This window comes from Arvicola amphibius, chromosome X, assembly GCF_903992535.2.
Source record: "Arvicola amphibius chromosome X, mArvAmp1.2, whole genome shotgun sequence".
NCBI classification, from domain to species: Eukaryota; Metazoa; Chordata; class Mammalia; order Rodentia; family Cricetidae; genus Arvicola; species Arvicola amphibius.
This window is the reverse complement of record NC_052065.1, coordinates 26,526,047-26,551,352: the sequence shown is the minus strand read 5'-3', so window position 1 is coordinate 26,551,352 and position 25,306 is coordinate 26,526,047. Positions and strand designations below refer to the sequence as shown.

Here is a 25,306-nt window from a genome sequence, read left to right as displayed (position 1 = left end):
TTCTAGAGGACCTGAGTTTGATTCCCAGCCCCCACATGGCAGCTTACCACTGTTTGTGACTTCAGCTTCTGGGTACCTGACACCTTCACATAGACATGCCTGCAGGCAAAATACCAGTAAATAAAATATAGTTTCGTGATACCTACCATGATCCCCAAATATGAATGTAAAGGGAGGTAACCAGTCTGTTTGCTTTCTCTTGTTTTTTGAAGGGTCTCATGTTCTCTAGGCTGTCCTTGAACTTGCTATGTAGCTAAGGATAAACTCATAATTTCTTGTATTTGTGCTTCTACTTTCCTGTACTAGGATTACAATCATATACCATTATGCCTGCTGCAACCTCTGTTTTTTATTATCGCTTGTATGTGTATGTTTGTACATTGGTGTTTTGCCTGCATGTATGTCTGTGTGAGGGTGCTTTATCCCCTAACTGCCATGTGGTGCTGGGAATTGAGCTTGTATTCCTTGAAAAAGCAACCAGTGCTCTTTTTTTAATTTCTTTTTTTAGTTGTTTTTATTGAGCTATATATTTTTCCTCACTTCCCTCCTTTCTTCTCCCCTCCCTGTCTACCTTCTCCCATGGTCCCCATGCTTCCAATTTACTCAGGAGATCTTATCTTTTTCTACTTACCATGTAGATTAATGTATGTCTCTTTCTTTTTTTAAAAAAATTATTTATTATGTATACAGTATTCTGTCTGTGTGTATGCTTGCAGGCCAGAAGAGGGCACCAGACCCCATTACAGATGGTTGTGAGCCACCATGTGGTTGCTGGGAATTGAACTCAGCAGGCAATGCTCTTAACCTCTGAGCCATCTCTCCAACCCCCGTATGTCTCTCTTTAGGGTCCTCTTTGTTGTCTAGGTTCTCTGGAATTGTGAATTGTAGTCTGGTTTTTCTTTGCTTTCTTCTAAAAGCCACTTATGAGTGAGTACATATGATATTTGTCTTTCTGGGGTTTGGGTTACCTCACTCAACATGATGCTTTCTAGATCCATCCATTTGTCTGCAAATTTCAAGATGTCGTTATTTTTTTTTCTGCTGTGTAGTACTCCATTGTGTAAACGTACCACATTTTCCTTATCCATTCTTCAGTTGAGGGACATTTAGGTTTTTTCCAGGTTCTGGCTATGACAAACAATGCTGCTATGAATGTAGTTGAGCACATGTCCTTGTGGTACGATTGAGCATCCTTTGGATATATACCCAAAAGTGGTATTGCTGGTACTTGAAGTAGGTTGTTTCCTAATTTTCTTAGAAATCTCCGTACTGAAATCTAAAGCGGAAGTACTAGTTTGCACTCCCACCAGCGATGGAGGTGTGTTCCTTTTACCCCACATCCTTCCCAGCATAAGTTGTCATCAGTGTTTTTGATCTTGGCCATTCTTACAGGTGTAAGATAGAATCTCAGAGTTGTTTTGATTTGTATTACTCTGATGGCTAAGGATGTTGAACATTTCCTTAAGTGTCTTTCAGCCATTTTCGATTCCTCTGTTGAGAGTTCTCTGTTTAGGTCTGTACCCCATTTTTTATTGGATTATTTGTTCTTTTGATGTCCAATTTCTTGAGTTCTTTGTATATTTTGGAGATCAACACTCTGTCCGATGTGGAGTTGGTGAAATTCTTTCCCCATTCTGTCAGCTGCTGTTTTGTCTTGTTGACTGTGTCCTTTGATTTATAGAAGCGTCTCAGTTTCAAGAGGTTCCAGTTATTATTTGTTTCTCTCAGTGTCTGTGCTACTAGGGTTATATTTAGGAAGTGATCTCCTGTGCCAATGAGTTCAAGTGTGCTTCCCACTTTCTCTTCTGTGAGAAGGGCATTATAATAATGTACCCTGTGCTGTGAATAGCTTATTTGCAGTGTTTCTCTCTTTATTGATAACAAGTCATTGTTTGAGCTTTTATTTTTGAGTCTGAACTTCTCTTATTTATTTGGTCATCAGCTAGTTTCTATACTTATGTTCTTCCTGGTCCTCAAAGTAGGGCTAGACAAACATTTAAATCATTGTTGAAATATGGTATGTAAAACTTCCATCATAGAAGACTTACCTTTATTTGCTGAGGTCAAGCATTTCTTTGCTCGATCAGAGGACGTTCTGACATGCCTTCCTATCTTTCACTGAATGAGTTTCAGCCTACATTTGCCTGACTTAAGTTTCTTTTTGATCAAACAGTAGAATTGCAAATAAAACCAGTCTTAGTTCTTTTTTTTTTTTTTTTTTTTTTTTTTTTTTTTTTTTTTTTTGGTTTTTCGAGACAGGGTTTCTCTGTGGCTTTGGAGCCTGTCCTGGAACTAGCTCTTGTAGACCAGGCTGGTCTTGAACTCACAGAGATCCGCCTGCCTCTGCCTCCCGAGTGCTGGGATTAAAGGCGTGCGCCACTACCGCCCGGCTTCTTGTGCTTTCTGTTGGTTGCCATGTCCAACTTCTATATGATAGTTTGTGTTTGATGTTATTATATTTTATTTTGCTAGAGAATCTCAAGCTCCTTTGCCTTGCAGTTGCCTTACTATAAGTTCCACAGAAGTCTAATGATAACAGTGCTCGTTACTTATAACTTGTCAATTTGAGAAAAGCTGCCTTACAACAGATGGGATGAAAATAGATTAAGATGTAGAGAAAAGCTACTTTCTTTTGTAAAATGAACAGTTTAATACTACTGTCCTTTTTCTCTTTCCAGTTGTCCAACCTGGAGATACCACATCAAGGAGTGCAAGTGGAAGGTGATGGCTTCAGTCATGCAATTCGCTTACTAAAGTAAGCCCCTGTTCTGTATCTAACATGGTGCCACACATGCAGCCATGCTGAAGGACAGTTTGTCTCCTTTGAAAGCACGTAGAACGTACCTCACACCTGTGTGTGTACGTGATAGATTTCTTTGTAGAATTGCTAAGGTCCAGGGGATGTTCTCTTCTACCTGTTGAGTGGCAAGTCAGCACCATTTGCATTTTAGGGCATCTTTCTCTGCATCTCTTTCATTTGTTATTCATAATTTTTGAATATTATTGTGCTTCAGGCTTGATTTTTTTTTTGTAAGGTCCTGCAGGAGGCTTTGAATTCACATAGCAGGGAGATATGGCCTAGTTCGCAAGTCAAGATGGAAATTCCCAAGACTGAGAGCAGTGAGAATTAGCCAGAGCACAGGGACATGTAATTAGAGTAGAAGGTTCTAACCAGAGGAGATAACTGCTAATGTGAATGGTTGGAAGTAAGAGAAAGCTCCCCATGTCTGACCTGAATGTTCAGCAAGGCAGGAGATAAGGAGAGCTGAACATGGAGGTGTAAGCCGAACGGGTTAGCACCCATAGAGTTTTGTGTCTTTTATCAATATAGAACTTATTTCAATGGTACTAAGAAACTATCTGAAACTGGAAGATGTAGCACTTTTTTTTTTTCACTTCTGGCAGGGACACATTTATTTGATTCATTAGTAATTTTTTTTTCCTCATGGTTTATTTTTTTTATATTTAAAAATTTCCATCTCCTTCCCTCCTCCTCCCCCCTCCCTCCCCTCCTCCTCCCCCTTCCCTCCCCTCCTTCTCCCCCTTCCCTCCCCTCCCCTCCACCCATACCTCCCCTCCCTCCCTCTCAAGGCCAAGGAGCCATCAGGGTTCCCCACTCTATGCTAAGACCAAGGTCCTCCCAACTCCCCCCAGGTCCAGGAAGGTGATCGACCAAGCTGAGAAGGCTCCCACAGAGCCCGTCCATGAAGAACAATCAGAGCCCAGAGCCATTGTCCTTTGCTTCTCAGTCAGCCCCCGCTGTTGGCCACACTCAGAGAGACGGGTTTGGTCGCATGATCCATCAGTCCCATTCCAACTGGAGTTGGTGATCTCCCATTAGTTCTGTCCCACCGTTTCCATGCGTGAACGCACCCCTCTCGTTCCTGACTTTCTCCCTCATGTTCTCGCTCCTTCTGCTCCTCATCGGGACCTTGGGAGCTCAGTCCAGTGCTCCAATGTGGGGCTCAGTCACCTTCCCCATCTGTCGCCAGCTGGAGGTTCCTTCCCGGTCCTGACTTTCTTTCTCATGTTCTCTCTCCTTCTGCTCCTCATCAGGACCTTGGGAGCTCATTCCGGTGCTCCAATGTGGGGCTCTGTCATTTTCTTCATCTATCGTCAGGTGGAGGTTCTATGGTGATATGCAAGAAATTCATCAGTATGGCTATAGGAACTGGCCTTTTCAGGCTCCCTCTCCTCAGCTGCCCAAGGAACTAACTGGGGGCGTCTCCCTGGAAACCTGGGAACCCCTCTAGGGTCAAGTCTCTTGACAACCCTCAGGTAGCTCCTTAAATTAAGATATATGCTTCCCTGCTCTCATATCCACCCTTCCTATATCCCAAGCACCCCATTCCTCTGAGCTCCCCCCGCTCTCCCCTTCACACTTTTCTCTCTCCATCTTCCCTTGGCCCAGTCTTGCCCAACCCTCAAGTTCCCAATTTTGCCTGGCGATCGTGTCTACTTCCAATATCCAGGAGGATTACTATATCTTTTTTTGGGAGTTCACCTTCTTATTATCTTCTCAAGGATCCCAAATTTATAGGCTCGATGTCCTTTAATTATGGCTAGAAACCGAATATGAGTGAGTACATCCCATGTTCATCTTTATGGGTCTGGGTTACCTCACTCAGAATAGTGTTTTCTATTTCCATCCATTTGCCTGCAAAATTCAAGATGTCATTGTTTTTTACCGCTGAGTAGTATTCTAGCATGTATATATTCCACAGTTTCTTCATCCATTCTTCCACTGAAGGGCAGCTAGGTTGTTTCCAGGATCTGGCTATTACAAATAATGCTGCTATGAACATAGTTGAGCATATGCTTTTGTTGTATGATTGGGCATCTCTTGGGTAGATTCAGAGGCTGAGCTCAGAGGATCCATACTAGTGTGGACCTCATAGTGAGATGATCATCTCAAGAAACAAAAACATGTGCCATAGGTAACTTTAGCCTAATTTCTCAAGTTGTTGAATAATAGAGAAACATCACCCAGGGAATAACTGTTTAAATTACACTTTTTGACGTTTTTAGATGTGGTTCACCCTCTTTGTTCATGAAATGTTTTCCTCACTTTGTATATTATTTAAAAAATTTTATGTATATGGCTACTTCATCTTCATGGATCTCTATGCACTGTGTGTGAGCGACAGAAGAAGACATTGAGTTCTTCTGGAACTGGAGTTACAGGCAGTCGTGAATTGCCATGTGGAAGAGTAAACAGTGCTGTTAACTACTGAGCCATCTCTCTTTGTCCCCTGCTTCTTTAATCTTGTATAGTTTACAGTAGTAGCTTTATCAGATTCCCTTTGGAGGGATCTGGTTTTATTTTCTCTACTCATGTAATCATACTGGCATGATCAAAGTTGATCCTGTCTCAAAAATCTTAACACTAGCAGCAAAAACTAAAAATGACATGGGATGTACTGAAATATGCAGGCATGTTATGTGCTTTCATTTTCCAACCAGATGGATCTGATGAAAAGATTAATCTACCTAATATAAAAAGAAGATATGTCTGCATTTATATTCTCAAACTCAAGGTGAAATGTCCATGTTAATTGGCTGCTTTAGAACTTCCCCAAGAATGGCTGTGTTATGAGGGGAAAGGTTGGGCAAGTCCTCAGTACTCAAGTTGAAGATCATTTATCCAACATTGGCAGTTTCTTCTTTCTTACTTCTTAGGGCAATAGTATGAGACAGATTGTCACTCTGTAGTCCAGGGTAGTTTTGAACATGGTGATCCTCCTCCTCCTCACTAAACTTCCCAATTCCTTGGATTATAGACAGGATCCATTATGCCCAGGTAGCATGTGCCCTTTCTATAATTATCTAAAAAAATATATAATTATAAAAGTCATTATGCTAGTAATAAAAGATATATGGTAATACGAAAGTAATTCATGTGTGATACTAGGGATTTAACCTAAGGCCTCCTGCATGCTATACAAGATTTCTGCTGTCCAGGTTACATCTTTAGTTCCAACTAAAAATTCTTTTTTTTATTTTATTTATTTTTATTAAAAATTTCCATCTCCTCCCCTCCTCCTCCCCCTTCCCTCCCCTCCCTTCCACCCATACCCCCCACTCCCTCCCTCTCCAGGCCAAAGAGCCATCAGGGTTCCCTTCACTATGTTAAGTCCAAGGTCCTCCCAACTCCCCCTAAGTCCAGGAAGGTGAGCAACCAAACTGACAAGGCTCACAGTGAGCCCGTCCATGCTGTAGAGTTCATGCTCATCGCCATTGTTCTTGGTTTCTCAGTCCTCCTCCACCGTCAGCCACATTCAGAGAGTCCGGTTTGGTCACCTGTTCCATCAGTCCCATTCCAACTGGACTTGGTGGTCTCCCGTTAGTTCTGTCCGACCTTGAACCTCATTCTCCTGAGAAACTTGAACCATTTTTATTGTTAAATAGCATTGCTAACATTTTATTGTTATTTAAAATGGAAAGTTCCTTTGCTTGGTACACCAAATAGGTAGGGTAAAGCAGTATCATGACAGATACGCACTTTGAATGTGGGTGGTGCATGCTTAGAATCCCTGTATTTACTAGGCTGAGACAAATGGAAAGGAGTTCGGTGTCTTTTTTATTTTCTTCTCTCTTTTAAGACAGAGACTTTAGTATCCCAAGGTGGCCACAAATTTGCTTTGTAGCTGAGGATGGCCTTGAATTGATCCTCCTGCTCCTACTTTGCAATTGCTGGGATTGCAGATTTGTACATATGCTGAGCTGAAAGTAAAGATTCAAGTTATCTTTGCCTCCACAGTGAGCGTAAACTCAGTCTGGACTGCACCAGACCCTGTCTTCAAAAAGAAACAAATACAAATGTACAGAAATATGTAGATAACGTTAAAAGGTAGTTTAGCTTATTTGAAGAGAAATTGATTTGTCATAACAACACCCAAGATGAATCACTTTGACAGTTACTTACACATTTCAGTAAGATAAAGTCAGCTTGTAGAATTTTCTTTTAATATAAAGTTCTAGTTGTAGTATTCCATGCCAGGAAAACACTATACCTAAAATTTCCAAATGAACAAAAACAAGGAATGAAGCAGTTAATTACGGTTGTTGTTGTTTTTTGTTTTTAATTTGGATAGTTCAGAAGAAACTAGTTACTACAAATAAAGAATGATCCATGACATGATGCACTCAGTTTCAGTCTCAACTTGTGTACTAAAGCACTCATCATTAGTATTAATGACAAGACACATCATAACTTAATAGAGAATCATACAGCTGTGTTGTGTCGCCCCCCCTTCACCCATTTGTGTCCCTACATTCATCCTTATATATTAAACACTAAGTGTACATTAACCTACAAAGTTTTTTCTGGGAGGAATTTACAGGAAGTAGTTTGGGATCTGCCAGATGACATAAGGCTCTCCACAGCAATGTGCTGGACCAAACTCAAGAGATGTCTCGGGGTAAAGTTATCTGCTGCTAAGCTTGTCTACCTTAGTTTACTCTCCAGAATCCACTTGGTGGAAGGAGAGAACTGACTTAACACATGTGGCATGGCGTATGGGTGTTTGTTTCGTTTTTTTTTTTTTTTTTTTTTTTGAGATAGGCTTTTATCTGTTGCTTTGGAGCCTGTCCTGGAACTCACTCTAGACCAGGCTGGCGTTGTTCTCACAAGAGAGGCAGAGGCTGCCTCTGCCTCCTGAGTGCTGGAATTAAAGGTGTGTGCCACCATGCCCGCCCAAATAAATAAATTAAAAAAAATTTTAAAGTGTCATCTAATTCTGTGGTAGCAATCTGTTCCCACAACAATATCAGTAACTGGGTGAAAGCAATAACTACATTCTGATTTGGCACCAACAGTATCCCTCCATTATAAACAGTTGAGCATAAGAAACTAGTATGAAACGATTGGTAAGGTTAAATATTTCAATGATAGCTTATGCAAATACCAGGTGATCAAATACCCCATTCACTATGATTGTCTGGGTCTAATTGTACCAGATTATACATTGGGTCCTTGTGTGGCTTCTCCCTGACTTAACATGGAGAGAGAATATCTTGTCTATCTACCAAATATGTGGAAGGTAAATCTTCAAAATATTTCCAAACATTGATATTTCAATGTTTATATAGACTGATCATGAAAGCCACACATACCTGGATAATTTGTCTCTGTCACAATTACCTTTCAACATTGCTATGCATTCTGCACCCACCCCGCTTTTGACAGTGTTTTCTGTAGCATAGCCTTGTCTTGAAATTAAGTAGCAAGTTCAACTCCTGATTCTCTTGTCTCTACCTCCTTAGTCAGCGATTGTCTGTCTCCCTTGTGCTACCATTATAAACATGTTACCAAGACCAACTTTTGTAATGCATTTTGGATGGAACAACTTTTTTGATGCATTTTCTCCACCATTATGCTACATACACTGTTAACTTCCTAGATTTTGCTCTCTAATGGATATAGGGACTATGTAAATTATAGTTGCTTAGGCTGGCTTTGAATTTGAGATTGATTCCTCTCAGACTTGAAGAGCTGTGATTACAGACATGGGTTACCTGCTCTCTAGGGAATAATAGGCTACCCTACACTGTTGCCTATAAATAGCTAGATAGCTTGTATCTTGATTTTTCCCACCAAATTCTAGAGTTTCATAAAGATGTGGAATGGCTCATTGCATCTCCACTAATGCTAGAAAGATAACACATATTTGATTCTTTTGTTAAAATTCTCCAGCCTTTTCAGGGTTTCAGTACTAGGTGATGCTTCAACTGTTTACTATCTTTCAGCTGTATGGCCCATAGATTTTCCTCAGTGCTGAAGCGGCTTTTCATGGCAGTGTTTATTATAGGTTTATGGTTTCCACTCCTCCCACCTAATTCCTTACCTGCTCTCCTCTCCTGGGGCTACTTGCAGTGCATCTGCCTCAGTGGAGAGCTCTAAGCAGAGGGAGCTCAGAGAGCCTGGTGCCTGGTCCCCAGCCTTTTCACTGCTGGCGGTCCATTTCTGAGGCTGGCATGCAGGCCCACTAGGGTGTTGCCCAAGCTGTGCCTCTGGGAAGTCAGCAAAGATGACCACCAAGGGCCAATTTCGCACAAAGTACAGCCACAGTCTGGCACACTCTGCCTCACCCCTGCCCTCATCTTTCTGATCCTTTTCTTCTTGGCTAGCTTTTTATACAAACTTTTTTTATGACAAAAGAGATTTATAAAAAATAGTCATATCAGTGGGATATGTAAACAGGCAGTAGAGACTAGAATGATCCAGTTGTTACTTCTAGGCTTGAGCTGAAGAGTGTTAATCAGCTCAAGAAGATGGAAAATATAAGGAATTGGAATCTCACCTAGATCCTCTAGATAATCGAGTCCTGCTGGCACATGCTGTAGTAGATCCTCTGAAGGAGTGGAGTCCTACAGGCACCATGCTCTAGTAGATCTTCTGGAGAATCAAGTACTATTAATATACAAACTTTTAACAGATGCATGTTGTATGTTTTTTGTTCCCACCACTAATTTCAAAATTCATTTGGCTAAGGCATGAGGATTGCTGCCAAGTTCCAGGTCATCCTGGACTATATAGAAAAAATAAAGCAAAGCAAAAAGTTGAATGTTGAAGAGAATCTGTTATGTAAGCTTTAGTTGGAAACATTGCGATACTATATTGTTTCTGTGCAATGTATTGGACCTTTGCCCTACCTATATATACCACATGCAAAAAAAAACTGTCTCTTGATGTTTTTAAATTTTAGGCCAATGGTTTTCAACTTGGAGGTGGGGCAGTTTTGCCTTTTTTTTTTCTCTTCTTTTTTTTTTATATTTAAAAATTTCCATCTCCTTCCCTCCTCCTCCCCCCTCCCTCCCCTCCTCCTCCCCCTTCCCTCCCCTCCTTCTTCCCCTTCCCTCCCCTCCTCTCCACCTATACCTCCCCTCCCTCCCTCTCAAGGCCAAGGAGCCATCAGGGTTCCCCACTCTATGCTAAGACCAAGGTCCTCCCAACTCCCCCCAGGTCCAGGAAGGTGATCGACCAAGCTGAGAAGGCTCCCACAGAGCCCGTCCATGCAGAGGAATCAGAGCCCAGAGCCATTGTCCTTTGCTTCTCAGTCAGCCCCCGCTGTTGGCCACATTCAGAGAGACGGGTTTGGTCGCATGATCCATCAGTCCCATTCCAACTGGAGTTGGTGATCTCCCATTAGTTCTGTCCCACCGTCTCCATGAGTGAACGCACCCCTCTCGTTCCTGACTTTCTCCCTCATGTTCTCGCTCCTTCTGCTCCTCATCAGGACTTTGGGAGCTCAGTCCAGTGCTCCAATGTGGGGCTCAGTCACCTTCCCCATCTGTCGCCAGCATGGAAATAGAAAACACTATTCTGAGTGAGGTAACCCAGACCCAAAAAGATGAATATGGGATGTACTCACTCATAATCGGTTTCTAGCCATAATTAAAGGACATTGAGCCTATAAATTTGGGATCCTTGAGAAGATAATAAGAAGGTGAACTCCCAAAAAAAGATATAGTAATCCTCCTGGATATTGGAAGTAGACACGATCGCCAGGCAAAATTGGGAACTTGAGGGTTGGGCAAGACTGGGCCAAGGGAAGATGGGGAGAGAACAGTTTTGCCTTTTAAAGAACATAAGGCTCATCATTAAGAAATGGAGGTCAGAGGTGCTACTGGCATCTACTTGAGGCCACAGTGACCCAAGATAGCCCTCCACAACAAAAAATTCCCTGTCAAAAATATCAATGTTGCCAAAATGAGAAGCCCTTTTCTAGGTACTCTAAATAAAAGAACTGAAACAGATTTCTGTATTTCTTGTTACATACATTTTAGTGTTTTTGTCTTGATATGAATGGTTATGAAATCTGATACTCGAATTGAGAGATACTATGTAATTAATATAGTACCTTGTTTTTCATCTAATACTGAAATGACAGCTAAAATATATTGCTTCATAATGTATGATAAATAGTCTATAAAGCTGTAGAAGAAAAATGCATAGGTAGGTGTTTTTAAGATGCCAAACTACTACATTCCTTTTGTGTATCTTACAGCATGTATGTTAAGTGAGTTAATACAAATCAAACTTTATCACATAGGACAATTCTGAAAAGGAGGAAGATGCAAAGAACAACCCATATTTTTATTTTATTAATTTTTTATTGAACTATATATTTTTCTCCCCTCACCTTCTACCCTCTCCCAAGGTCCTGATGCTCCTAATGTACTCAGGAGATTTTGTCTTTTTCTACTTCCCATGTAGATTAGATCCTTTTATTTCTCTCTTAGGATCCTCTTGGTTGTCTAGGTTCTCTGGGATTGTGAAACCCATATTTTTTTAAAAAATTTATTTATTTATTATGTATACAGTATTTTGCCTGCATGTGTTCCTGCAGGCCAGTAGACACCAGATCTCATTATAGATTATTTTGAACTACCACGTGGTTGTTGGGAATTGAACTCAGGACCTCTGGAAGAACACCCAATGCTGTTAACCTCTGAGCCATCGCTACAGCCCAAATAACCCATAATTTTGTTAGGACATTGAAGGCTATGATCAAAATTTGCTTTTGCAGTGTTAGGGGTTTATCTCAAAAGGTCCTGGGTTCAGTTTTGAGTTCAGTTCCCAGCAACCATATGGTGGCTCACAACCATCCATAATGAGATCTGGTGCCCTTTTCTGGCCTGTAGGCAGATATGCAGGCAAAATACTGTATACACAATTTGAAGTAAATAAATAAAATCTGAAAAAAAAAGATTTTGCTCCAAGTGGGAGTTAACATTCGCATGTTTTAGTCACATATGTATGTATTCTTTTTTAATGAGTGATCCATAAGAGAAACTCTTCTATTGATTTTATAGTTGGGTAATTGAGTCAGTTAAATATGACTATTAGAATTATTGCATATCCCTCACTCTAGAGTCCTTATTATTTGTACTATGCCATCCTGTTTTCAAAAATGAATTTACAAGTGTTTTTGTCCCCTTAGCTTTTCTTTTTTTTCTCATTTTTTTTATTAAAAATTTCCATCTCCTCCCCTCCTCCTCCCCCTTCCCTCCCCTCCTTTCCACCCATACCCCCACTCCGCCCCTCTCCAAGCCAAAGAGCCATCAGGGTTCCCTTCACTATGTTAAGTCCAAGGTCCTCCCAGCTCCCCCTAAGTCCAGGAAGGTGAGCAACCAAACTGACAAGGCTCACAGTGAGCCCGTCCATGCTGTAGAGTTCATGCTCATTGCCGTTGTCCTTGGTTTCTCAGTCATCCTCCACCGTCAGCCACATTCAGAAAGTCCAGGAAGACGCCCCCAACTAGTTCCTTGGGCAGCTGAGGAGAGGGTGCCAGAAATGTCCAGATCCTATTGCCATACTCATGAATATCTTGCATATCACCATAGAACCTTCACCTGGCATTGGATGGAGAAAATGACAGAGCCCCACATAGGAGCACCGGACTGAGCTCCCAAGGTCCTGATGAGGAGCAAAAGGAGGGAGATCATGAGCAAGGAAGTCAGGACCGTGAGGAGTGCGTTTACCCATTGAGATGGTGGGACAGATCTAATGGGAGACCACCAAGTCCAGTTGGAATGGGACTGATGGAACAGGGGACCAAACCCTTAGCTTTTCTTGAGGATGTTCTAGATAGATATTCATTCTCTAGAATTAGAACCCCTTGTAAGCAACAAGATTGTGAACAAAGACAAACCGCACTTTAAAATTTAAAAGGAGCCACACAGTGATGTTGCACACCTTTAATTCCAGCACTTGGGTGTCAGAAACAGGCAGATCTGAGTTTAAGGCCAGCCTGATCTACAGAGTGAATTCCAGGATATCCAGGGCTACACAGGAAAATCCTGTCATGTAGAAGGGGGAAAAAAACCTTAAAATGAGAGTTCTCATATAGGTTAATGTGAAGTGATAGGGCTTAAATATTATCAATTACTAGGAATTACTTCCTTTCTTTGTAGAAGGAATCTAGAAGTATGGTTGAACCTGAAGCTATGATGTCATATCTTATCTGTCATTCATACATTGTTCTTTGTCTTTGTGTGTAATGTACATTTCATGTATTGTCTTTCATCACTAGAATTCCTCCCTGTAAGGGAGTAAATGAGGAAACCCAAAAGGCCCTGGACCGCTCTCTTCTTGATTGCACTTTCCGATTACAAGGTAGAAATAACCGCACATGGGTGGCAGAATTAGTGTTTGCAAACTGTCCGCTTAATGGCACTTCTACCAGGGATCAAGGTACGATTTTTTTCATATACTGTTTATGCATATTTCTAGATTTTTAAGGTGTTGATTACTATTAATCTTCTCTTTTGAATCCTTTAGGACCATCCCGGCATGTTTACCTAACGTATGAAAATATGTTGTCTGAACCTGTTGGTGGTAGAAAAGTAGTTGAAATGTTTCTTAATGACTGGAGTAGCATTGCCCGATTATATGAGTGTGTGTTGGAGTTTGCACGCTCTCTACCAGGTATGTGTAATCTTCCTTTTAAATTAAAAGTACCTTTTTCTGTAACAGAAATAAAACCTGAACATTGCTTTAAAAAGTGAATAGCAAAAAGTATATCTAAGCAGAGGCAGGCGGATCTCTGTGAGTTCGAGGCCAGCCTGGTCTATAAGAGCTAGTTTCCAGGACAGGCTCCAAAGCTACAGAGAAACCCTGTCTCAAAAAAAACCAAAAAAATGTATATCTAAGAAAAATTGTCTCCTTTACCTCAGCCTATAATTTTTTTTTCTCCAGAGAATATAACTGTTAAGTTTCTACTATTTCTAGAAATTTGGGCATATAAATAGACTTGTGAGAAATCCACTTCTGGTTACCACAATATTCTACTCATTTACTCTGTACACGCTATCTAATAAACACGCTAGAGGTGGTGGGACCCCGGAGAATGGAGCCAATAAATGAGGCAGACTAAAGTCTCCTGTAATAGCCAACTTTATTCAGAGTACCAGGCAATTTATACTTTGAGTGTTAAGAATGGTCAGCCTGAGCCGGGCGGTGGTGGCGCACGCCTTTAATCCCAGCACTCGGGAGGCAGAGGCAGGCGGATCTCTGTGAGTTCGAGGCCAGCCTGGTCTACAAGAGCTAGTTCCGGGACAGGCTCTAAAAAAAGCTGCAGAGAAACCCTGTCTCGAAAAACCAAAAAAAAAAAGAAAAAAAAAAAAGAATGGTCAGCCTGTTCTACAGAGTGAATTCCTGGACAGGCAGGGCTATGTAGAGAGATACTATCTCAGAAAAAAAAGTAAATATACAGTAATAAAGACACATAGTGGACAAGCTACATATGGCAAAACATGTTTTTCCATAAAGGCATATAAGCTGATAACAATAACAGTTGTAATGAATAATCTGAAGTAAACTCACTCCTATCTGCTGCACCTGGGAGGGCCACAGAAGCACATTCCAAGAACATTTCTGTGTTTTTGAAGAAACCGAGGACATAAGACTCTTGTTTTCTTGGAGTTTTCTCACAAGCACTCAGAATTCTCACACGACTCCATTTTTGGACCGTGTTCTAACACCAGCATATTTAAGTTGTACCGTCACTTAGGAAATGGGCATCCCTACTTTACAGATGACAGAAACATGTTGCAGAGACTTTAAAACGTTGCTGAAATTTGTAGAGCTAATAAGTTGGAGAGCTGTTATTGGCATAAATTGATTACATGGGAGGCCAGGACAAAGAAGGTAAGATGCTATACTGGCCACTATGCTAGACTTTTTCAGTATCTTTCTTCACTTCTCTGTTCTGGCCTCCATTCCTTTTAATTTATGCCTTTTACAAAAGAATTAGACCAGGCATGGTGATGTTTGCCTGTAATCAAAACACTTAACAGGATCAGGAGCACATTGTCACCCTCAGCTAAATAGGGAATTTGAGACAAAGTATGGGCTTAAAGGAGATCTTATCATAAGAAAACTAGGCATATATGCCAAATGCCCTCTTTTTCCAATCTACTTTTAAAAACTTTATGTGTGCTAATAATGCTTTTTGGTTTGTTTCTGCATAGACATACCTGCTCATCTGAATATTTTCTCAGAAGTTCGTGTTTATAATTATCGAAAACTTATCTTGTGTTATGGAACCACCAAAGGAAGCTCAGTAAGTCTATGGATTAAAACATCTTATGTATCTTTAAAAAATTAAGAACCTAAGTTGGGAGGCAGAGGCAGGTGGATCTTTGTGAGTTCGAGGCCAACCTGGTCTACAAGACCTAGTTCCAGGACAGGCTCAGAAAACTACAGAGAACCCTGTCTCAAAAAAAAAAAAAAAAAAAACAAAAACCAAACAAAAAAAGAATCTAAAACAAATGAAAGCTACCAGGCATGGTGGTATATACCTGTAAGCTGGCACTCTGGAGGCTGGGTCAGGAGGATCTTGGTTTCAAGACTTTCCTAGGTTACTTATTGACACTGTCTCAAGAAGGAAGAAAAGGAAAGGAAATTGCCTTAAATAAGGGCTCAAGTCAAACCATAGATAAAATGGTAAATTTTAAATGCTTTGCTGAAATAAAAGTATGATATGCTTAATCCTTTGAAATTGAGAAAAAATTATATCTTTAGTGTATATATGTTCTTGATTTTAAAACGAGTACTTTTGGTGATTTTTTTTCCTTCACTGATTTCAAATTAGTTGGATTTCATAACTATTGCTAGGAAGAGTATTTATAGGTGGCTGTGTGTGTGTGTGTGTGTGTGTGTGTGTGTGTGTGTGTGTATTGCTTTGGTTTGACTTCTGAATATAGTCATTGTTTGCTCCTATCTTCTCTTTTTAAAGATTTATGTATTTAATGTGCTTTGGAGTTTTGCCTGCATGTATGCCTCTATGAAGGTGTCAGATCTTCTGGAACTGGAGTTACAATTGTGAACGGCCATGTGGGTTCTGGGCATTGAACCTGGGTCCTCTGGAAGAGCAGCCAGTGCTACCTCTGAGCCATCTTTCCAGCCCCTCTTAACCCTAAATGTACTCTCTGTAATCTATACTTTCTTCTTTTCCTTAAAAATGAAATCAACTGGGGCTAAAGAGAAGACTCAGTAATTGAGAACATATACTGCTCTCAGAGCCAATCCTGCTTGGTTCCCAACACCCACATGGCAGTTCACAACCATCTGTAAATCCAAGTCCAGGGAACCCAGTCCCCTCTTCTGGCCTCCTTGAACACTAGGCACACATGGGGTACACGTAGAGACTTGTAGGAGAACACTCAGTACACACTAAATAAACAAATAGATAAACAAACACTTCTTCTTCTAGTAATATCAGAAATTACTTGTGTTTTAAAATGTAGTAATTGAATGAAACTGTGTTTGAGGTAGCTTCCTTCTCTTTTATGACAGTGCTCCTTTATTGGTAGCACTGAGAATAGGAGTCGGCAGTTGAAGAGAAAAAGAAACACCTGAGGAAGATGTGTGATAATTACTAAAGTTTAATGATTTTTTTTCTTGGAATTTGGGTCTAAATTTTACCACGTTACTTATTTTCAGAAAAGATCTCATTTAGATATTTGGCAACTTTTAACATTTTGTTCTTCATCTCAAATCTCAAATCAACTTTTCAGTTTTCTTAAATGTGCTCTCTCTGATTTAGATTAGTATCCAGTGGAATTCTATTCATCAGAAATTTCACATTTCTTTGGGAACAGTTGGCCCAAACTCAGGTTGCAGTAACTGTCACAATACCATTCTTCATCAACTTCAAGAAATGTTCAACAAAACACCAAATGTGGTTCAGTTGTTACAGGTAATTAAGTTCCCTATTCTGTCTAAAAATAAGACTTATTAGTGATAGTGTTTCATGCAAAATGTCTCAAAAGATCATCTGCATTTGTCTTTAATATCTAAGATGGATGCTTTTGTCTTATGTGATTTTTTTTAATATCGTCTTAAGAATTTGATTAAACTTCAAGTGAAAACTTTATAGGATGTGCCTAGAATGCTCATTTGTGACAGTGATACATAGAATATTCTAAGTTTTTTGTAGTTGCCTGGCAACTGGATGACTTCTTTGTGTTTGTTTCTTCTAGGTGTTATTTGATACTCAGGCACCATTAAATGCCATCAACAAACTCCCTACTGTGCCAATGTTGGGCTTGACTCAGAGAACTAATACTGCCTACCAGTGTTTCTCCATTCTACCGCAGTCATCTACCCACATCAGACTGGCCTTCAGGAACATGTACTGCATTGATATATACTGCCGTAGCCGTGGTGTTGTGGCAATACGGGATGGTGCCTATAGTCTTTTTGATAACAGCAAGTTAGTTGAAGGTTTCTATCCTGCACCAGGATTGAAGGTAATAAACTTCAGTGTTACAGAATGATAGACTAACATAATCTTGAAAACAGTTGCTCTGAGAGAGAAATGCTATCCCATTAGAATTTAATGAGTAGTAAAGTGTGTCTTCTCTCTGACTTCCTTCTGGATGATCTAGAATTTGCATCAAGTGCTGTTCTATGTACATGAACTGTTAGGTGGCCTCTTGTTTCCTCACTCTCTTATGAATAAGCATTTTCTCTTTGGGCTTGTCTGTCTGTCTGTCTGTCTGTCTGTCTGTCTATCTATCTATCTATCTATCTATCTATCTATCTATCTATCTATCTATCTATCTTTACATGCCAATCCCAGTTCCCGTCCCCTCTTCCTCCTGTTCCTTTACTTTTCCTCCACCCCCATCCTCTCCTCAGAGGTTAAGGCCTCCCCTGGGAAGTCAGCTAAGTCTGCTCCATCGCCTCGTTAAGGCAGGACCCAACCCCACACCCCCCCCACCCTGCCTAGGTTGAGCAAGGTATCTCTTCATAGAGAATGAACTCCACAATGTCAGTTAATCCATTAGAGTTAGATCTAATGGATCTAGTGGCCCCATATTTGGGGGACTTTAATGGAACAGTTTATTGCTGGAGAACCTTATGAGAGTCAGATGCCTGTGTTCATATTTGGGATTCTAATAGTTCCAAATGCTGGTCTTGAAAACTTCCATTCCTTGTATGTTCCCACTCTCATATAATCTGTTTTTACTTGTTAGCTAGCAGTGCTTCTCTTGGTATTTATATAACCATATATCTAAGTAACAAGAAACACTATCACTTGTTGAATTTTTGCTTAATGGCATATGATTCTCACCTGAAAGTGGAGGATTTACTACTTTGGAAATTTGATTTTATGTACTCTTTCCTCCTTCAGGCTGTACCTAGTGTATAAATAAATACATTTGCTTTTCTCCAGTTTTGCAATATGGTTAGGTAGCAGTTGTGATTGGGTAGGGTTTTTTTTTAGTATTTTTGTTACTATAGAGATACTTGGTGTCCCCTTTGGGCCTACACATGCATGCACTCGTATGTACCTATACACATTACACATATACATGCAAACAAACAAAAAAAGGAGTCAAAGCATGGCAGGGAATGCATGGCAGCAGAAGTCTGAGGTGCACTGTTATAGTGTGCTCATAGTCAAGAAGCAGAACAAATCGAATGCAGGTATTACACTTGCCTTCTGTCTCCTTTATTCAGTTCAGTACTTCAGATGTCCAGCCCATGGAAGGATGCAGCCCACATTCAGGATCCAGCTCAGTTAAACCTCTCTGGAACCAGCCATATAGGCACACCTAGAACTTTGTCCTCTGTGCGACTCTAGATTCCTCCAGCTAACATTCCAGACTAGCCCTTACAGACCTCATGTATTTTTCTTACTTTACTATTTTGGTAGTAGTATGGTACTACTATGTACTGCAGTAGCTGCTTGGGAGAAGGCAGGAGATTGAGTGCAGACCATGGAAGGTGTCTGAGACCTTCTTGTGTGTTTGACAGTGTTTTTTTGTTTACTAATCTGAGAGTGCCTAAGTATAGAATTCTAGGCTGTGATCATCTTTTTGTTGTTTGTTTTGTTTTGTTTTTTCGTGACATGATTTCTCTGTATAACAGCCCTAGCTGTCCTGGAACTCACTCTGTAAACCAGGCTGCCCTTGAACTCACAGAGATCTGTCTGCCCCTGCCTCCTGAGTTCTGGGATTAAAGGCGTATGCTACTACTCCGCGGCTATGATCATCTTTATAAAATGTTTGAAGACCTGTTTTCCTTGTTTGCTACATTGGATTGTGACTAACTTGAACCTTGTATTACTAAGTTGACTCTTCACATCTGAAAGCTCTGGGAAAGTTCTTTGTAAGATGCTTTAATTCTACCTTGTTTTCTGTTAGATGTTACCACCTGGCCGGTAAATGTTTATATACAGTGTTCTACCTGCATGCCAAAAAAGGGTACCAGATCTCATTATAGATGGCTGTGAGCCACGATATGGTTGCTGGGAATTGAACTCAGGACCTCTGGAAGAGCAGGTTTGAAGACTCTGGTGTTCATTGCAGGACAATCTTCTTGGCCATACTCCCAAAGTCAGTAGTTTTAGGTCTTTTTGTTAGGCCTCTTGTGAATTTGCAGAGATTCTGTACATCTGATTCCCCAATTACAGGAGGTCAAAAGAGAAGAGAAAGAAAAACCTTCTCTACTTTAAATATATGGTTTTTAATGCCCGGGTTAAGTATGGTACCCTTTTAATTTTTATCTTGTTTAACATGGATGGATGTTTGGTTTGCATGTGTGTCTGTCACCACTTGTGTGCCTGCATGCCCTGAAACGAGTTACAGACAGGTGTGAGGTGCCATGTGAAAGAGGTATCTGGCACTGCTACTTCCAACATGTCTTGAGAATCTGGATGGAAATAGCGTTGCCTCTTGGCTTTCCCCGTGGCCTGCTTAGGATAGGACTCTTCTTGTCAGGCGGTCCAGGCATCTGCTTTAGCATCTTCCAGAGCGCATCACTACTTTTTTGCTTTTTGCCTCTGACTTTCTATTTTAAAATTTTTTTCATTAATTTTAGTGTATCTTGCAAATCTCTCTGAAAGACTTTGTTCTGACATGCTTATTTGAAGACTGGGAAAGGGGTATTAAAAGGAAACTCAGGAACTGGGGATGTATCTCAGTGGATAAGAACACTTGCTATGATAAAAAGAAAGTTTGAGTTTAAATTCCTAGCACCTGTATGAAAAAAGAACAAGCCAAGCATGGCTGAATATAATTGTAACCCCATTGTTGAGTGGAAACAGGCAGATCACTGGAATGTACTGGCCAGCCTCGATAGCTTCAGATTCAGTGAGACACTAAGAGGAAGACACCCAGTGCCCCTCCTGACCTCTTACTGCACATACATACATACACACACACACACACACACACACACACACACAGAGAGAGAGAGAGAGAGAGAGAGAGAGAGAGAGAGAGATTTGTGTATTTGCTTGAGACAAACTATTATCCTTGCTTAAGTTTTTGATTACATCTTATTTAGAAAGACTGTTTCACTTAGAATGGTTCAAGATTAAAATTATGCAATTTAAAGAAGTGCCAACATTAACTGGCTGGAGGGAATGTACATGTTTGTTTTTCAGAAATGCATGTATATACATAGGTCATAGGTTGATGTCAGCTATTTTAATTCTTTATCTTCCTTTTTGTTGTTATCTGTTTTTTTTATTTTGTTTATTCAATACAGGGTTTCTCTGTGCATACGGCTCCACGCCCTGCTGTTTGTTTGTGAGATGGAGCCTTTCACTGATTCAACAAGATTAGTTTAGTCAGCAAGCTACAGGGAGCCTCCTATCTGCATCTACCCAGCGCTGAGATTAAACTTGCTCAGTGCCATATCTGGCTTTTTAACATGGGTTCTGGGCATCAAAACTGAAATCTTTGCCAGGCAGTGGTGGTGCACCCTTTAATCCCAGCACTCAGGAGGCAGAGGCAGGCGGATCTCTGTGAGTTTGAGGCCAGCCTGGTCTACAGAGCGAGTTCCAGGACAACCAAAGCTACACAGAGAAACCCTGTCTCAAAAAATGCAAAGAAACAAACAAAAAACCAAAAAGTAAAAAACTGAAATCCTCATGTTTCTGTAGCAATCGCTTTACCAAGTACACCTTCTCCCTGGCCTACTTCTTTCACTTAGTTTCTTTTTTAATCTTGTCGTATGTTCCTGGCTAGGCTCTAACCCAGCACTCCTTCTATTCCTGACTGTTACGTGCTGTGATTTCAGGCATGTGACACCATGTAGTGGTAATACACTTAACTCTTACCCAGTTTTTCAGTCACATTTTCTAGATTAAGAAACAGTTAACAACAAAAACTGCTAAGTAATAGCCAGGTGGAGGTGGTGGTGCACACCTTTAATCCCAGCACTCAGGAGGCAGAGGCAGGTGAATGTCTGTGAGTTGGAGCCCAGCCTGGTCTATAAAATGAGTTCCAGGACTGCCAGGGCTGTTACTCAGAGAAGCCCTATCTCAAAACAAAAACAAACAAAAAAGGTGATACCCTGTGCCAGTCATGGTTGCCACATGCTTTTAGTTCCAACACATTAAGGTAGATCTCTGTGTTCAATTACCAGTTTGGTCTTAAATACATAATGAGTTCTGTGTTAGCCAGGACTACATGGTGAGATCCTGTCTCACACCACGACCACCACCAAAAAAGAAGAAAAAGAAACCTTTTAATAATAGGAGATTTTATGGTTACTTATATGGCTTGTATTTCTGGGTCTGAGTATGCCAGGTCTCACAATATACTAATTTTTCTTAGGTTTTCTTGTTTGTTTGTTTGTTTTGAGACAGGGTTTCTGTGTTTAGCCCTGGCTTTCCTGGAACTCACTCTGTAGACCAAGCTAACCTCAAACTCTCAGACATCTTCCTGCCTCTGCCTCTGCCTCTACGCTGGGATTAAAGGCATACTTCTGGCTATTACTTAGGTGTTTTTATTGTTAGCAGCTTTCCTTAATTTCATCTCTTTGTCCAAAATTTGTCATAAATCTTTTAGCTTGTCCTTATATTGTTTTCAGGGACATACTTAATATGTTACTGTTACAATATTCTCCATGATCAAACATGCTTTACTTTAGTTGGCAAGATGGCTCAACATGTAAGGCATTTGCCATAAAGCCTGACAACCTGAGTCCTATTTGCGAAACCCCCATAGTGGTAGGAAAGAATTGACTCTGGCAAGGTGTTTTTTACCCACCACAGAAATGCTATGGTACACGCATGCACATATGCACACACACATACACAAACACATGTAAGAAAATACTTTAAAATGTTTTTACTAATTTTCGCTCATTTATGTCCTTAGACATTCCTGAACATGTTTGTTGACAGCAATCAGGATGCTCGGAGAAGATCTATAAATGAGGATGATAACCCCCCTTCTCCTATAGGAGGTGATATGATGGACTCTTTAATATCACAGCTCCAGCCACCTCAGCAGCAGGTAACGTCTCCCTGAAATTCCACTCTTCCATCCTTAGGGAATCCTTAGGGAAAACAAAAATAGTGATGGAGACAATAAGACCTCCAAGGATAGGAAATGAGCAGTAATGAAAAAGACATTGGCCTCAGGTCCTCGGATCACACATGTACTTAAAGCAAAGGAGTCTAGATGAAAAAAAATAGTTATTTGTTGTATATGAAGTAGCCTGCTGTGGAGCAACCTCACTGTGTCCTAAAAGACAGCTGTTTTAAGTCTACTGATGTTCACTAAGGGCTCTGCAGAGCCAGAGTATCATTTCAAGGGTTCTTCCACAGACAGCTTCACCAAGCCATACGATCACATCTCCAAAACTTTCAGCTCTTTTCTGACTCCTTCCTGTGTCTGCGAGTTGAGCAGCCCTCGAGCCAGCCTTTGTTTTCACTCTGACTCTCTTGAAATGGAAGGTAGTCAGTGATGTTGTACCCCTAAACCAGTCCTGTATGATTCGCTAGCCTGGAAGAGGCTACTGCCCATGCGTAATACAATATAATATGATATAATATAATATAATATAATATAATATAGGGCTGGAAGCCCTTTAGCAACTCTGATTTTAGTTGTATGTGAACACGTGAGCTGTTTGGCTGTGTTCTGAGACACATCTTTCAGCCATAATTTTTATACAGTACCTCATGGCTTCTCACCCAGATCTTTTCAGAACATCAGTGAATACCCTTAGGTTGCCTTGCTTCTGGCCTGGCTACTTATGCTTAGTAAATGCAACTTGCTGGTGCTTGTGTCTTTCAAAGAGTACAAGACTCCTACAGCAGGAGAGTTTGTGTATTGTTCTGCGCAGCTTTTTAGGTTCTTTCCTTCTCTGTTTTTTGTTCTCTTTCTGTTCTTTTTGAACATACAGGGCAGCCCAGTAAAACCACATACGAATAACTCTGTAGCCAGAGTGGGGCTGTGCCAGATGTTGACTCAGATGAAGTTGTTATGCCACCATTGCAGAGGAGGACCTTGTACTGTAGATGCCACAGGAGTGCTTAGTAGTAGTAGTAGTAGTAGTAGTAACGCTTATTGTAGGGCCTTTTTTGTTACATTGTAGATCTTTTTTTGGACTTGACATTGGGTAAAGAGTGAACCACATATTCTTGAAAACAAATGATTGAGTTGGGCTGGATGTTGGCCACAGAGATAGCAGGACTAAGGTCATACTGACAATTGCTGGAGATGTGATCTATTATTATTATGTTCATCCTAAATAAATCATTCATTGGCTGATTCTCCAAGGATTGTTTTGGTCACTGAAAAATCATGTGACAGAGTAGTTTCTTAAACCTTCTGATTTTGCTGAGAGTTCTATCTACCTGTAACATTTCACACTAGATATGAGATTTCCATTTGGGAGAGTAGTCAGAGGCTAGGGCAAAAGGATTAGATGTAGCGTGTTCTAGGAGCATTAGAACAGTTTATCACTTTGTAAAAACTCTAGGAATTCTTTGCTTTTTATTGTTGGTGTTGTTTATTTCTAAATCAAATGTCTGACAATGCCACTCAGAATTCTTGGGGAGTCAAAAAAGTTTTGAGACAAATTGGCCTTGACTGTCCTCATCTCCCTGTATACAACAAGTTGGCCTCAAACTCATGCCTGCCTGTGTCTTCCAAGTCCTGGGATTAAAGGTGTGCGCCACCCCGCCCTAAACTTTTTCACCACTTACTTATTTTGTGTGCTTGTAAGTGTCATACACATGTGAAGGGCAGAGGACAACTTGCTGGAGTCAGTTTTTCTTTTACCACATGGGTCCTGGAAATTGAACTCAGGCTATCAGTCTTGCTATCTTAAGAAGACTGGTTTGGAATGATGGGAATCAGAACAGTTGCAGATCTATGAGGAGGCGCTAAAGACTTGGAAAGACTGATATGCTGGTAGTTACTCTGCAATTTATTCATTTACTTTATTTTTTTGAGACAGGGTTTTTCTAACTAGCTCTGTCTGGCTTGGAGTTCATATGTAGACCAGTTTGTCTTTAAACTTATAGAAAGCCACCTGCCTCTGCCTCCTCAGTGCTGGCATTAAAGGTATGTACCACCATATCTGGCTAGTTAAACTTTTAAACATTCATCAAATTGTGCATTTAGATTTTTTTATTTTTATTTTTCTAGGAATGGTGCTTGGATGCACTCACTCATAATGGTCCAACATTTGACAAACTGTTGTGAGCTTTCCTCCAATAGTCTTTAACAAAAAACTAGGCTATCTTGATCCTCTGGCAATAGAATGTATTACCTTTATATACCAAGAATGCTTTGAAAGCACCAAATTCTGCATGTGGTTCTCTGCAAGAGGTTCATTGGTGCTGTAAGATTAAAATTCTTATGAGAGATATTATCTAAATCAAAGCTGGGCCTGTGGCAATTCCATGTGTGCAGTGAATGTGACAGGATAGTGCATGCTTTCTTTATCGAGGAGCCATACATTGTTGTGGAATTGTACAAGCAGAGTCAGAAAGTTAATCAATATGAAGCTTTTTATTTAAGTAATTAATTTTTTTATATTTTACTATATGAGCTGAACACCTCAATTAATTTGTTAGTTTTTTTTGAGACATGGTTTCCCAGTAGCTATGGAGCCAGTCCTGGGAACTTATTCTATATACCAGGCTGACCTCAAACCCTGCCTTTGCCTTCTGAATGCTGGGATTAAAGGAGTGCACCACCACTGCCTGGCCAATAACTAGGAAACTTTTTCACTCTTGTGTGTATGCATGCACACATGTGTGGGTGTCTGTATGTTGCTGAAGATTGGACCAGGAAGAGGTGTGCTGCCATAGAAGCTATCTCACCAACTACATGCACCACTTTTTATCTGCTGCTAAAGAAGGTAGAGGTTAGAAATGAAAAGATTCACTGTGATTTCACAGATGTTAACATAAAAGGGTTCAAATAAAGCTGTGCCATTTAAAATGAGCACAGTATACGGTGAAAGATAGAAGCAGTGATGTTGGGGCAGGTGAAAAATGAGGGTTGTATTGTTTTTCAAACCCTTGCAAGTCAGCAT

General features: G+C 40.5%; 1 protein-coding gene across 1 annotated transcript in view; it reads left to right on the top strand.

The window, feature by feature from the left end:
* Med14 (mediator complex subunit 14) overlaps positions 1-25,306 on the top strand; it is a 97,158-nt gene that overhangs the window by 54,705 nt on the left and 17,147 nt on the right. Inside the window, 7 exon segments of the mRNA XM_038315953.1 lie at positions 2,679-2,755; positions 13,038-13,198; positions 13,286-13,432; positions 14,977-15,068; positions 16,554-16,706; positions 16,990-17,259; positions 22,129-22,266. Coding sequence (XP_038171881.1) covers positions 2,679-2,755; positions 13,038-13,198; positions 13,286-13,432; positions 14,977-15,068; positions 16,554-16,706; positions 16,990-17,259; positions 22,129-22,266 — 1,038 coding nt within the window.